The sequence below is a fragment of the Alnus glutinosa genome, chromosome 1, assembly GCF_958979055.1.
Source record: "Alnus glutinosa chromosome 1, dhAlnGlut1.1, whole genome shotgun sequence".
In the NCBI taxonomy this organism is placed as follows: Eukaryota; Viridiplantae; Streptophyta; class Magnoliopsida; order Fagales; family Betulaceae; genus Alnus; species Alnus glutinosa.
Genome location: NC_084886.1, coordinates 18,629,703 through 18,646,104, shown reverse-complemented (window position 1 = coordinate 18,646,104; position 16,402 = coordinate 18,629,703). Strand labels below are relative to the sequence as shown.

The 16,402-nt window shown below is 36.0% G+C and overlaps 2 protein-coding genes across 2 annotated transcripts; one reads left to right on the top strand and one right to left on the bottom strand.

Annotated features, from left to right (window-relative positions):
- Window positions 1-1,205: 1,205 nt before the first annotated feature.
- Window positions 1,206-14,020, bottom strand: LOC133876069 (serine/threonine-protein kinase rio2). The gene is made up of 14 exons (XM_062314365.1): window positions 13,882-14,020; window positions 13,689-13,822; window positions 13,541-13,587; window positions 13,352-13,422; window positions 13,130-13,243; window positions 12,852-13,027; window positions 12,661-12,749; window positions 11,429-11,546; window positions 11,129-11,202; window positions 10,927-10,974; window positions 5,444-5,612; window positions 4,532-4,663; window positions 2,470-2,583; window positions 1,206-1,814 (listed from the first exon to the last, which is right to left on the bottom strand). Exons 2-14 carry the CDS (start codon window positions 13,770-13,772, stop codon window positions 1,626-1,628), a joined length of 1,425 nt encoding a protein of 474 aa, XP_062170349.1. The 5' UTR covers window positions 13,773-13,822; window positions 13,882-14,020; the 3' UTR covers window positions 1,206-1,625.
- Window positions 14,021-15,053: 1,033 nt separating this feature from the next.
- Window positions 15,054-16,205, top strand: LOC133882005 (uncharacterized). The gene has a single exon (XM_062321118.1). The coding sequence runs from the start codon at window positions 15,054-15,056 to the stop codon at window positions 16,203-16,205; it is 1,152 nt and encodes a 383-aa protein (XP_062177102.1).
- Window positions 16,206-16,402: the final 197 nt, after the last annotated feature.

Genomic DNA, 16,402 nt, shown 5'->3' with positions numbered 1-16,402 from the left:
TTTTATTTTTACTTTTTTCTAATTGATTAAGGAATGGGTTACAAGGGAAGATCTTTCCCACTCCTTATCCGAAAGGATGAAAGAATGAGCGATCCTAAAGAGGGAAAAGTGGTGGGCTCTTCAATAATAATCCCATAAAAAAATACAACAGTACAAAAATATACACAAAAGTTAGAAAATTGGTCAAATAAATGAGCCAGAGAGAGAGAGATTTACTTGATACAAAATGAATTTAGACTGTTAATTGATATATATATATATAGAGTAATGATTCATTGCTATCTTTTTATACAACTTTTCACCACCTTCCTTATATGGCAAGGTGGTCTCCCATCTTATTTTATTTTTAAAGAATAATGATTCAATGCCACCTAAATATACAACTTTTCACCACCTTGTCTATGTGGCAAGGTGGTCCCTCACTACTTTTTGAGTTTTTTTATTTTTTAAAAATAAATTAAAGTGGGGGACCACCTTGCCACATAGACAAGGTGGTGAAAAGTTGTATATTTAGGTGGTAGTGAATCACTACTCATTTTTAAAACTCAAAAAGTAGTAGGGAATCATCTTGCCACATAAGCAAGGTGGTGAAAAGTTGTATAAAAATGTAGCAATGAATCATTACTCATATATATATGAAAAATGATAGATGTACAACACTGGGGCTCACTCTCATATGAGGGGGTGTTGTGAAGTTGTACCTGTGTAGTGTAAGAATCAATCATCTATATATATATATATATATATAGGTAGGTAGGTAGGGAGGAAGGGAGAGAGCGAGAGCTAGAATAGACCAACAAGAAAAAGAAAATTACATGGAAACAAAGAAACAACAAATGCAGACCAAAGAAAAGAAAAAGTAAAGGAGGCAAAGGAAGGGTGTAGAGGGAGCGACTTAAATTAATTGTCTAGATGAAAATTAGTTTAATTTATGGATTCTTGTTTGTTCAAATTAAGTGACTTTAAATTCTCTGTCCTATTTTTTATTTTTATTTTATCAATAAATAATTCAAAAATTAATTAAAACTATCACGTCAATATTATAACATGCTATATAATATCACTCATATGCACCAATCATTCAGACGTCCACTAAAACATCAAATTGGAGCGGGAGCCCGAGGCAGGCTAATGTAGGGTTTGTGCCAAAAAAGAAAAAAGGATTCCAATTGTAATAAGAAACACTTTACTAGAAACTAGAACAATTTAACAAAATTCTTGAGATCGTTAAACAAAGTTAAAAAGATTGTCACGTGACATAAATATATACTGGCCTCCTGGGAACCAAAACCATGTAGAAAGGTCAAAAAAGATTCGAGAGAGTAACGTAGCCTCCTCCTCGTCTCATTACACTAAAATTTCTATGTAGATAAGATAACAATTATATATAATACAGACTTTGCCAGTTGCATGAATGAACATTTAATGAAACGTACACTGCCTACGACACTCACAGAGCCATTCCATCCAACTCATTTTCTTCCTGTCACCCACCATGCTTGTTTGATAAACACACAGGATTTTGCAGGAATAAACTTCTTCATCTAATTTGCATATCATTGGTCACAGCCGATTTAATTGATAGCTTCTATGCCTTGGATCGCATGGTGATTCTTTGCAAAATTTCACCAGCCACTCAATTGCTTCTGCATTTTTGAATTATGGGAGGACTTGCCACCCTTGTCTTTGTAGCTATTTCTGGATGCTACAGTCTTCCGTCCTCCACGCACTGATGCTATGGCACGCCGATTCTGCTTTCTTAAACGCTTCATCAATTCAGCATCATCATCATTCATGGTCTGATTATCTTCCTCCTGGACAAACAAACTTACTTTCAAGGCTTTGCCTTCTAATACATAAAAGTGATGCAAGAAACATCTCAAACAATGCAACATCTCTAACTTTAGTTAAAAGTGTAGATTTGCAATACAGTTCCGAATATGTATTTTCAATTTTATCCTTTTTACAAATGCTTTTGATAATTATTTTCTCATTGGAAGTATGATTCATATGTCAGATCATCCCCCCCCCCCCCCCCCCCCCCCCCCCCCCATATCAACTACAATGGGAGAGAATGAGCAACGGATGAGTGAAAGCATAGCCCACTACAGAGTATTTTCTTCTAATATGAGCTTAAGTATCCCAACTACAAAGATCAAAGGTTAAAAGAGGAGAATCAGCACGGAACACAGCCACTTTGTTTTACAAATGACTTCAAACATAAATTATTAGAACCTAAACTCTTTACTGAAGATGAAAATTCAATATTATGAACAAAATATGAAAAATTACATACGTTAATTGTAGATTGTTATTTTATTTACAGGAACCATGCCTAAACACTTAGAAATTTTAACAGGGACTCTCCTACAGATGACATATCTGAAAAACACAAACACCTGCTTGCATATACTTCAAACTTCATTGTACCGGAAAACATAGAACATGGATAAAAGAATGACAGTGTACCTTGTCACTCGCATCTTGAGTTTCAGGTCCACTGGTTTGACTTTGACGTACTTCAGAGTTTTGTTGATTCTCCTCTACTCTGCCTTCCCCATCACAATTTAAAGTCTGCTCTTCCTGTATGTAATTTCGCATTAGAAATTACAACGTTCAGTGCCCAAAAAGAGAAGCATAATATAGAAGAAGAGTGTTACTAGGGTACTACAGCTTTTACTACATGTCCTTTACAAATTGACTGAGTAGTCCATATAAGACTTACCACGTCAGTCCACATAGCACTTACCACGTTTACAAACTAACATGTCAGTCTGCGTGACATTTACTACATCAGCCACTAAAATGTAGAATGTCACGCGGCCGTCCATGTGGCACTAATTTTCATAAAATGTGAAATGCCACGAGCTTGTAAGGGGGCTGTAACTATAGTACCCCAAGCATTTTCTTATAGAAGAATATGATGAGAGAGAGAGCGCAAACACATGCGCTGCAGGGTTCATGTTGAGACATCAAAAACTAAACTACCACTTCAAATCGATCCCAACAAAGCAAGGTTTCTAATCATCTTTACATGGTAATTAGAATCTTTACATGATAGTTATCTCAGAATTAAAAGATTTACGTACTTTATTCATTGATACTTTCACAAGGGGAGTAAACTTAGTAAAGGTCTCGCTAATCCTTTTGACAAAAGAACAACAATTTCCATTATTTCACAGAAAATTTCTGTGATTTCTGTTATAATAACTATATTATAGATTTTCATATTTACAAACTTAACAGGATAACACAGTAGACCCTTCTTTTGCATGAATAGTAGACTTCTGTGTGGAAAGTGGAAAGTAGGTAGTTATGTCGATTTTCTAGTTCGTTTTTCTCTTTCAAGTTAGGTGATTATTTTTATATACTTCCGGTGTACTTAGGGTGCCTTACGCTTTTAATAAGACTTGATTATTACTTATCAAAAAGAAAGAAAGTGCAAAGTAGTTGTTCTGTTAATAATGAAATTCACCTACAAGAGCAATCAAACAAAATAACTTCAAAAAGAAAATAGTTCGAAACATAAGGACTAAGCTCTACTAAACCTGCAAAAGAGTGATCCTAAAAACTGTGGAATACAAGTTCAAAAATTATTGGCAAAAACATACTAACATGTTTCTGCTCGAAGAATGGGTTTGCTAGGCTATCATGTTTCATTCTTTTGCAAGATCTTCCAAAATCTCACAAAAATTTGAAACATGTATCAATGCCCAATTTTGACATACAAAACCCAGAGCCAATCCAATGCTCATTCTCTTGCTCTAAACCCAACCCAGCAAGTTGTCATCATTTTTACCTCTCTGATATTTAAAAAGTAACATCAAGCCTCCTTACAGTTTGGATTGAATTGATATATTTTGGTAAACCAATCAAATAATACCACATCATCATCAAATTGAACCCTAGTTTCATAAAATCTTTCTTCTTTTCCCTCAAACCGCTCATCCAAAAACCCACCTATCCCCCAGGAAGCCACAACAACCAAGGAAGAAGAAAAGAAAAAAGGATTCTCTGTAACTAGGCTCCAAAATAGATAATGATGTGGCATAATTCCATGTTCTCTAAATGTTTCAATTTAATCCATACTGCAAGGAGGTCTAGGGTAACTTTTTTTAAAATCAGGGAGATCTAATGAAGGTAGACTTAACCATAGGGAGATAATTTCTCCAAAAACAGAAATTCTTTTCTTTTTCTTTTCTTTTTATCAATAAGCAGTATACACCAATAACGCACCTTTTTCCAAGCCCAGATACCATACGATTCTATGGGTTATAAGTCTATTTTCAAACCTCAATCAGTAAATATTGTCCCATAAATCCCATAACAAAAATAAGTAAGTTCAGTATAATTCTGTGCAAATTCAAAGGTTCATAAAGCTTGCATTAACAGTGCTTTCTCACAAGCAGACACTTCAGACATATAAGCAACATCGCATTCCATCTATTAGGTGTTTCCTTAAGGTCTCAGGCCATAGCTCATGAATAACATACCTGCTCTACCTCTCAAAGAAAAAGAAAAAGAAAAATACCTGCTCTTGCAACTGCAGAGAAACAACACCACTTATATAAGATTCATTTAACTCAGAGTCAGAACTGTGTCCACCACCTTCACTTTCTTCCTCACCACTACCTGCATCCTTCTCTATACCTCCTTCAATGCACTGCATACAATAGCAATATATTCAAGAGCAATCATATATGAGAAACATATTTTTTCAACGCATGATTCATAAGAAGCAAAGTACACCAAGCCCAAAAAAAAAAAAAAAAAACAGGCCTAAAAAATGATAGAAAGCCAACTAGACATTTAAGGAGCAAGCAAAAAGTAAAAACTTTGGAACTCTTTAAAACTATAACTACATCCTCTACAAGTAAAGCATATGTACCCTTGACAACAAGCAAAACATACCTCAAACCAACAATTACACAGAATGAGTACAAAAGTTATATTATAATTCTGGATTTGTGTAGGTTATTTTCATCAAATACCCCAGATGTGACCATCTGTCTCAAGTCTTACAAGTAATTAGTTTCATCAATTTCATTTAGTCATTCAAAGAAGGAAGCATGAAAGATTATATTGCTAATAAAACAATGCAGGAAGCATGAAAGAAGTAATTTAGTCATTCAAAGAAGGAAGCATGAAAGATTCATTGAAGACACATGCCAATCAAATTAGAGTGATTGGTCCTAAAGATTAGAATTAAATGAGCTGAACATCTTCATTGAATGTGTCACTTAAACGAGGGCACAAGTTTGTGGTTATGCTAACGAATTATCAGTATGATAACAATAATAGATGCTGGTATAGTTGTTTACATCTCTCTCGCGCGCGCACACACGGTTATTTTGTAGAAGTACCTAATGCTACTTTGCGATACAGCCAGCTCTCATGCTATATAAATGCACATATACAATATCCAATGAAACATGCTTCATACCTTCTCCATGTCCTCTTGATCCTTTCTAGTAAATCCACTGGCTGCAAGTTCCTTGTCTAGAAAACCAGCACCTTTTTCTATTGAAGAAAAGCGAGGTCGGCCACTTTCATCTGTGTCTACCTCTGAACCATCAATGTCATCTAGGCTTTCTTGAAAAGACATGTTGAACCTGCTAGACAAAGAAAGAGGACGATCATGCACAGGAAAAATTTTAAAATAATAATTATCATGTACCCCTAACTAAGATTGAAATCAGTTTGCTTATATAAAATGTAAACTAAGCTGTCGAATAAAAAAAAATGCAACTTGTCGGCTATTTTGAACTATGTACTCTCATTCAGCTCTCTCAAGGTTTTATGTCAAAAGCTTCAGTATCGATTCAAATTGAAACATCATTTATAATTTATCCAATCTGGCAAACAATACAGCATGTTATTTGAGATAATAAAAGGGGTACTCAAGGAGCTGGCTCACAAGCAAAGAAACATAAGCATGTACACAATGTTAACTCGTACCATAGAGATCCAATAAGTTACAGAATAAGTAATTCTTTTTTCATAAGTAATGAAATTATCATTAATAGCATAAGGCGCCCCAGGTACACAAGAGAAAACACCTAGCTAGCTGTAAGGGAGAAAAAGAACAAGGAAATAATGATAATTAAGCTCCAAAAGGAAAACAAATGTAACAATTTAAAGATAAAGAGTATAGACGAAAAAAGACTCAAGCTCCTCCACCATCCCATCACGATTCTCAAAATTCCTATCATTCATTTCCCTCCAAAGGCACCACAAGAGGCAAGGGGGCATCATATTTCACACAACACTCCGAGTGCTACCAGCAGTCCATCAACAAGCAAGCAAGTCAACTACTCAACTTGGCATAACCCAAGAGAGCCCAAAGCGTCTTTAAAAAATAAAAAATAAAAAATAAAAAAGGAGAAAAGACAAAAGAAAAGAAAACAACATTCCATATAGCACAAGCAACCTCACAATGGAGAAGAAGATGGTCCACAGAATCCCCATTCCTCTTACACATACAGCACCTATCAATCACAATGACGTGCTGCTTCCTAAGATTGTCCACGGTAAGGATCTCCTCTAGGGCCATCAACCGAACAAAGAAAGCCACCCTAAAAGGAACCTTAGTCTGCCAAATACTCTTCCATGGAAAAAGACCGTCATTGTTATGAACCAAGACATTGTAGAAGGATTTAAAAGCGAACAACCATTTTTTGGAGGGAGCCCACCAAAGCCTGCCATCACCTTCTCATCTCCCTCTAACTAAATACAAGAAGCTAAAGGAGGCAAAGACATTCACCTCTCAATCATGAACCGCTCAAACAAAGCTTACATTCCATTGATTTGAGCCACCAGAAAGCTCCAAGTGAGCTGCTACGGAAGCATCCTTCGCGCAAGCATACCATATAAATTTGGAAAGGCTTCCTTTAAGGCCTTGTCCCCACACCACAAGTCATTGCCAGAATCTAACTTTGGATCAATCTCCCATCTCAAATCTGGTATGACTTGAAAGCTTCCCCCAACCCCTCCTAATATTCTTCCATAACTCCACCTCATACGCCCCATTAGGCTAATTAGAATACCCACCCCATGAACTGCCAAATTTAGAGTCCTCCACCAATCCTCTCTCTCATTCAAATAGCCAAAACCATTTTCCTAGGAGAGCACAATTGAACATCTGCAAGTTTCAAACCCCCCAATCCTCCTTCATAAGATCGGAGTTCAAACCTTAGACCCACTTACCAAAATTTAAACTCTTCACCTAGCTTGCCCCATAAGAAATCTCGTTGAAGCTTACCAATGCGGTTGCATCACCCGTAGGGAGAGGGAAGAGGGCCATGAAATATATAGGCAAATTAGAAAGGGTGCCCTTAATAAGGGTAATCCTGCCACCCTTATACAAGTATATCCTTTTTCCAACTAGCCAATTGCCGCTCTACTTTTTCAATAGCACCATCTCAAATAGACTTGGCCATATAGGCGGCTCCCAACAAAAGATCAAGATACTTCATTGGCAAAGAAGAAACCTCATAGCTCAGAATGCCAGCCAACCCATCCACATTCTCAACATTACCCACAAGAACCAATTTTGACTTAGCCAAATTAATCTTCAAACCAGAGACAGCTTCGAAGCATAAAAATATAGCGCAGGTGGTCAGGCTTGGCCTCACAACAAATCAAAGTGTCATCCGCAAACAATAGGTGAGAGATGTTAACCACACCAGCAGGCTTCAACCCCACAGAAAAGCCTAAGAGAGGACCCTCATCAACATTTGCAGAAAGCATTCTACTTAAGGTCTCCATAACAATAACAAGGAAAAAAGGCAACAAAGGATCTCCATGGCTCAAACCATAGGCGCGATTGAAGAAACTGGACAAATTGCCATTCACCAAAATGGAAAAGCACACCTAAGAAATACAATGCGCTATCCAAGAGCGTTATTTCTCCCCAAAACCACACCTCCTCAACAAGTAAGAAATCTCAATTGACATGATCGTAGACCTTCTCAATATCCAGCTTGTCGAGCAGCCTTGGCTCACTAGATTTGATCGTACTATCCAGACATTCATTAGTAATGAGCACAGAATCAAGGATTTGCCTACCTCTGACAAAAGTGTTCTGAGGCTTCGAAATAATCTTCTCCACAACCCTTTTCAACCTATTGGCTAATACTTTAGCAATAATCTTGTAAACTTCACTCACGAGACTGGTAGAACGAAAGTCTTTAGGATCAACAGCCCTAGATTTCTTTGGAATGAGGGAAACGAAAAATGGCATTGAGACTCTTCTCAAACTTGCTACAAGCATGAAAGTCATGGAAGACCCCCATAATATCTTCTTTGATCACCTCCCAACATACTAGGAAGAACACCAAAAAAACCCAATAGGGCTTGCCACCTTCTCATTGTTCATACCTTTCACCACATCATGGACCTCACACTCCTCAAACGGTCTCTCTAACCAGGAAGCCTCCTCCACATTAACGGAATCGAAATCAAGTTTGTCCAATTTGGGACACCAACTAAACTATTCTGAGAAAATACTCCCATTCCCTCTTTTGATCTACATAAATTCTAAAACTACTATTACTTATATAGTACCACATTGTTTACACTAGGGTGACATGGTTATTTATTTATATATATATATATATATATATATATATATATATATATATATATATAAGTAAATTTAGTCTTATTGAAAGCATAAGGCGCCCATAAGTACACTGGAAGTATACAAAAGAAAACACTTAACTAGGAATAGAAAAATGAACAAGAAAATCAGCAAAGCTAATCGACAGCGGGGACAAAAAAACCAACCGTTCAAAGATACAGGGTATGAAAAAACGAAGCTAAAAAATCCTCCATGGGACTCTCTAAATCCTCGAAACACCTAAGATTTCTTTCCTTCCAAACACAACGACGTGGTTATTGTTGGGCTGAATTAGGTTAGGTTAAGGGCAAAAGATGGGAGATTAGGCATAAGGACCAAAATTAGTTAATGGTAAGTTTGGCAATAGAAAGGCCTGTTACTCTTTCTCATATGGAGACATATCATTAGATAACTAAAAGTTATAAAGCTTCTACCTAGAGGTTGTAATGAGCTAAAAGAAACTAGGGTTTTCTTTTTATTTCTTCCCAGAGAGGCTGGAGAAATTCAACTGCTGACAAAAGAGGGAATTCTATTGAAAACCCATGAAATACCTATTTTCGAGTATTTCTGGAGAGGGATAACATATTTTTTATAATGTCAAGACTCAAGAAACCCCCACAAGCTAGGAAGTCTTGCATGGTGTTATCATTTCTTTTTGGTATTTTTCTGTTCTTTTTTTACCAAATTGGTAATAAAATTGTATTAAAAGGCAATAAAGTTTTTGGTAGTTTTGTAGTTCTACTTTCTGAGGTTTCAAGATCCTGGGAAGTTTTTTTTCCTTTAATAGGTAAGATACTATATTATTGACCCTTAAGTAATTTTTGATCCCTTCGGGAATATTTTTCTACAATCAGTGTTCCCTATACTCTTTCTCTTGGATTAAAAATTGTTTCTTAGTTGAGGACGGTTGTTTCTAGGTTGAGGACCATAACATAAAGAAGTACTCATGCCATCAGACAAAGCGTTTTTCGTCCATTCATAGTATGGTACAATGTTATTGATTTTTTTCTTCTAAGCGATCTTTTTATTTTTGGTTGTGTAACAAAAGAAAACTTAACCCATCAATGAACTTCATCAAACCCTTCCCCCAACATACAAACAAAGAACAGGCACCATCCTATGAGTCATTAAGACCCATAAGGAGTTCAACATTCCAACCTCTTCAAGCCAAAGTCTTACTCTGCACAACCAATCAACAGATTATCACAACAAACAAATAATCTGTTACATATGATATATGTTGGAGTTATTTTAATTTCATATTAGATTACATGTAGAGTAATGTTCAAATGACTAAAGCACAAGTGATTTTTACATTCTCACTGGTCCCCTTCTTTCAATGGTACTACAAATCCTATTCCCATCATTTCATTACCTCTTTTGATCTATCTAGATTCTAGAACCACTATTACTTATACATCGCCACATTGTTTCACACTAACATAGCTATGTGTGACGCGGTTAATGCTGGGCTGAAATAGGTTATTTTAAGGGCAAAATATGGGAGATTAGGTATAAGGACTGAAATTAGTTAATGGTAAGTTTGCCAATAGAAAGGATGTTACTCTTTCTCATATGGAGAAATTTCATTAGACAACTAAAGTTATAAAGCTTCTACCTAGACGTTGTAATGGACTGAAGGAAACCAGGTTTTCTTTTTATTTCCTTTAACCTGGGAAGAAACCATGGGTGTCATCGGCTCCATAAAATTCCATCATTTTCTTCTCTTTCTTATTCTTTACCTTAAAATCTAAACCCCAATGGCATATTACAAAGCTGCAGTTATTTCCTGCCTCAAAAAATCCGTATGGAGATTCCTTCAAAACATACTCTTAATGATTAAAACTTCACCATAGATACACCAGTAATAGAAACATTATAAGTTATCACAACAATTTTTGTAACATGAAAATCCTACACCATCTAACATCCAACTAGATGGATCTACAACTTTTCATCCCTAAAACCAGCCCTTAATGGATTAATACCAAATTTCTACAAAGACGATTAGCCACAAGTAGTTGGAAGGTAACCAGGAAACAAGAAAAAGAGAAGAAAAAAAAAATAAAATTGGTTAGCTAAGCAAAGAAATATATTAAAAAAGCGTAAAGCGTCCCTAAGCATACAAAGGGCTGGTGTGAATAATGTAGCAACAAAAAATTCATGGAACACTTATCTCAAGAAGATATAGAATAGCTGTCAAGAATTGCAGTCACAATCATAAACATTCACACAGGTAAAAACAAACCCCAATCAGCTTAATAGGATTTAAAGCTTCCCACAGTGCTACCCAAACATTCACTGACCTCTTGCTGAAAAACTTAAAGATGCATTCAACATCACGATCAAAGTACCTGAAAAATGTGAACTTATTAAGAAATGAGAGTACATTATCCAACACATGAATGATGGATATCAAATACAGCAATCGGATATTATAAAAATCAATGATCAAAAATAAAATGAATAGGATGAAAATATGATACAGCATCTGAAGAGGAACTTTACATCTGTGCATTACGATGGTCTACAGATACCATCTGTGGAAAATCAATCATGGTGACCTTCTCATCATCATCAATCTACAAAGCATACAAAATTGAGAAGTAATCAGTTGTTCACCAGCAAAGCGAATGAGGAAGCTGATAAGACATTTTGAATATAAAGCATTACATCAATCCTATGATGAATAAATAACCATATATGACAGGTTAGGTGAATAACAATATGGAGACACAATGTCAAGTCAATAATAATAAGCTCTTAAGATGCAAAGAAATGGTACTGCAGAAGGCCTTAATTGCATACCATAATATTGAATTCATTGAAGTCACAGTGAATGAGACCATGTTCTGCTAGACGAACAACAAGACCAACGATCCTTTCAAAAACCGTCTCCGGATTTTGCAATTCCTTAACCTGTACACTGCATTAGATAGAAATAACTGATAACATATAGTATTCCAATGTTTTATGAAGTTAAAATGTTGTTTTTCTATTTTGCAAACAAATCGAAAACATCTACATAGAAAAGAGAAGGCAGAGGAACAGAAGACAGGGAGGAGGGTTGAGGAACCAGTTCAGAACATGTAGGACAAACAGGAATCAATTATAACTTTACTATTGAGTTCCTATGTCTGTGTCAGTATTTTTTTAATTAAGATAAGAAAAAAGTATTTGTTTGGAAGGAATCTCTCATATTTTGCAGGGCACTTCTCCTATTGAAATTTGGTGTCTCCTACATGCAAATATACGACACTTGAACCCACCAAGGTGTGACACTGGTTTAGACCCCTACAAAAGAATTCACCTTTATTTTTGAACCTAAAAATGTGAAGAGTTGTGAGTATTATGCATGTATGTGAAGAAACCGATACATAGTTACAGTTCATCAAATTTTCCTTATGATTGTTTTACCATCTATGGTGTTTCAGCAGCCAGGCAAACACGCAGACATATAAAAAACATATATGATACCAATTCACATAGACAAGTATATAGCTATGTCCCATGTCTAGATTTTCTGGGGTTCTATCTCCAACACCCATACTTGTGACATAAAATGATACCCTCATGTCCATGTCCACAAGTCATTGGAATTTTCTCCAAGGCATGTATAAATGCATCCAAGCCTTTATGTACATGGGAATGCATTTCTGTTTATGACAAACAGATTAGAATAAAATGTAATCATTAATTAAATGAAAGATGGAACAGTGGTGCACACATAAGCAATAGTGATTTACATGAAATCTTTCTATTTCTTCTTGCTCTTTTGGACTAAATGCTTTCCACATGTATTCTTGTGCATCAGTCCATAATAAGTTGCAATAGGCCCCCAGCTAACCAATAATTAATCTGATTGAAAATATTTTTTATCTTTGATTTTGTTCACATTCGTGGACTGGGTTTGACTCTCATTAAAGTGGCAAATATTTTTTCCTATCTGAAGGTTAAATCAGCAGGACAAGAAAGATGTACAACAAATCAAAAGATATAAATTGGAAAAGCGATAAATAAAATGAATTAGGAACACTTACAGAGGGTAACCTTGGACAAGTGACATAACCACACAATGCCTATTACAGTCCACGGCCCTTGGAACAGGAAAACCATGTTCCTCCAAAGCCTGATTGAGCAGAACAGAAGTGTGAAGCCAACACCAACTAACACGACAATCAATCAACCAAAAAGTAAAGCACGCAAGTGGCAAATAACAGGAGTGACGAACCTTCATAAAAGCAAACTCTTTGATTGCAGCGAGGCGGGACAAATACAGCCAACTGTAACTAGTACGATGCCTCAAGTAGTCACGCTTAGATTTGACAGCCCTAAAAGAAACTCTACCAAGTCGGTGCAACTTTATGGCTAGGATTGTACCATCTTCCGTGGCAACCTCAAAGATATCTTAAGGAAAACAAACAAACCCATTACTGAACCGCATCGAATACCGCCAACATTCGAATACTGAAAAAAAATAAGCTCTGAGTAGCAAGATAAGAAAGATACCAGACTCTTTTCCAACCCCAATCTGACGACCAACCGCCATAAAAACTCCGCGGTTAACCATTGTCTTAATAGCAAGAAAATCATAACCAAGGTAGGTGAGCCGAAACCCGTCATCTAGATGCACATAAGAAGATATAATAAGACCCGATATCGAAGTAAAAATGAGCTGTGCTCTGTTCCATGTTACACATAAAAGAGCATTGTCGAGAGTAGCAAACTCACATTTGGAAGAGTCATGGTGCAAGAGCTTATGCTTGAGCAAATTTTTCAAAACTTTGTAAGTGCCCCCATGTCTACATGTATGCAAGTGTTTCATATACCATTAAAATACATACATACATACAATTCAAGCATAGAAATATGACTGAATAACGAATTGAGAATAGAAGAAAAACAAATAGAAAGCCATACTTTAGAGAGGCTATGCGGTCGACAAGCTCCGCAGGTACAATTTCATGCTGAAACCAAAGGGCATCCAGATTGCAAACCACGGTTGGCAATTGAATCCAAAGGAATGTAAAAACATATGCATAATAATAATACAGACAGACATACATACATTGCGCATTCCCATTTCGACGGCGGTGAGAACCCTAAAATCATCCTTGGAGAGATATCTCAAAACGTCCACGTTCAGCTTCATTGTGACTTCTACTGCACCGCCGCTTGTTGGTCCTGAGGAACGGAGGAGGCCTATACACGCTTTATCGGTTCAACGAAGAGAGAGAGAGAGAGAGAGAGAGAGCGATTACTATGTAAGACGGCCGGGACAGTTCCTTTCGCCGCACAGGTAAGTTGGCCCAAACCCTACTCTGCTAGTCCTTATAAATTGAAGCGGGTGTTCGTGGGATCGTGGGTCTCTTCTCAGAGGCGGTTGAATTGCAAGCAAAAAGATAGATAAATTCGGAGTTTTTCTTTTTAATTATTTTTCTAACTTCACTGCTCATATTGTATTTGATTATTATATTGCTTAGGATAATATTATTGGTTTTAAGCTGGGAGGGAGCCATGGAGGACAAAAATATTTTACAAATCAGTTCGTAGAAAATTGCATACAATTCACATAAAAAAGTGACATGTGTCATTTAAACATGTGAGAAGCACATGTTTTTTTATTAATGCTATTAAAAAATAATGTGAGAAGTATATACTACTAAAAATACATGTGCTTCTCACATGCCAAGGGATACATGTCAATCTTATATGTGGGTTGTATAATATTTTCTACAAACCAATTCGTAGGAAAATTCTGTCCAGCCCTAAATATAACAAATATGAATATGAGTGTGGGACAACTCAGGATCCGTCTTGGAAGGTATGGCTATAGTAGTTTCTTTCATTATTGACCCGACTGTAGCGGAAGCTGTGGCAGCTTGGAAGGCTGTAAATTTCTACAACGACTTGAGTTTTCATAAAGTGATCTTTGAAGGAGATGGTCTGACCATTGTGAATGCTTTGCGCAAAGGTGCTCCTTATTGGAGTAGATTTGGCCAAATGATTGAAGATACTCAAATCCGGCTTCATAGTCTCCAATTATATGTTGATTGGCACATTCGAAGGGATGCTAATAAAGCGACTCATTGAATGGCGAAGTTAGTTCTGTCACAGTCATTAGACCAAGTCTGCTTGGAGGAATGTCCTTTCTTTATTAAGAATATTATACTTGCGGAGCAAGTGGTCTCTTTTTGATATATGATATTGATATCATTTCATTTCATTAAAAAAAAATTAAAAATTAAAAATTAAAAAAAAAATCCAAATTTTACTTACAAAAATGGGATTTTTATAGATTTAAAATCGTGAAAAAGGGGGAATAAAACAAAAAACAAAAAACCCTATTATTCAAGTATCAATCAAAACACTTGGAACAAGTATGCATGTAGGTGATTTAAACATGTTTATATACGTTCAACATTTTAGTTAAATGGATCTTTTTGATCCTACTACTGTTCAGAATATCATGAGTATTCATATTTCTCACATCTCTTCATTTGATAAATGGGTTTGGGCTCCTTCTCCTTCAGGGCAATTTTCAGTGAAATCTGCGCATGAGATTTCTATTGCTCAAGGGGGTCGTGTTTCTCCTTTCTTTGTGGATACCTGGAAATCCCTTTGGGGTCTTAAAATTCAGGCTAGGCTTAAACATCTCTTATGGAAGATTGCTTGGGATATGTTGCCTTCACGTGCAAATATAGGTAGATTTATTATCTCCGAGGATATGGATGCTTGGGTTTGTCCCTTCTGTAAGAATTCTCTTGAAACTTTATCTCATATTTTCTTGGAATGTGATTTAGCTAGAATTTTATGGAGGAGTTCTAGTTGGCCTCTTTTTCCCTCAGCTTTCGCTTCTAGACATATATCAGATTGGATTCTTGCTATTATTTTTCCTGTGAAGATGCTTGCTATTCCTAAATATGAAGTTAGGAAATTCCAATTGTTTGCTTCTCTTACTTTAGACTTCATCTGGATGGCTCGGAATAAACTTATTCATGATGGAATTCAATCTTCTCCTGCAAAAGCAATCAAGCAAATTCCTTATACTTTGGGCTTGCATCATCAGGCTTGGTCTGATTCTATTTTACCTTCTATTTGGACTCCACCTTTTGCTGGATGTATCAAAGGAAACTTTGATGTTGCTGTCCATGGTGATTTTGCTGTTGCTGCTGCAGTTATTAGTGATGAAAATAGTAATATTATTCTAGCTTTTACTCAAAAGCTATCTTATTCTGATGCACTGCTTGGAGAACCTTCTGCTGCTCTTTTGACTTCTCAATTGGCTACATCTTCTGGTTGTGGGAATTTATTTTTGGAGGGAGATGCTTTACTTGTTATTCTTGCTATCAACAATCCTCATCTTTTCTCTTCTTGGTCTTTTGCTAATTGTATTTCAGATATTAGCTTAGTTTTATCTTCCTTTCATAGCTGGAATGCTGTGAAAGTGTCTCGTAGTGCCATTTTTCGGGCACATTGTTTAGCTAAGTGGGCCGCTTCCAATCATATTTTTGGAAGCATTCCTATAGGATCTCCTATTTTCTCTTCCATTAGGATACGAAGCGGGAAAGATCCAACCTTGTAACCCTTTTCCCATATTCAATTAGAAAAAAAAAAAATAAAAAATAAAAAAAAAAATAAAAAAATAAAAAAATTAAGTATGCTCATTGGTTAATGATTATTATTTTTTTATAGCTGAAATAAAAACATGAGCTTTGTTGTATATCTGTCCTATTATTAAAACATACATAATTGATTATATGTCATAACTTTTTAAATTTC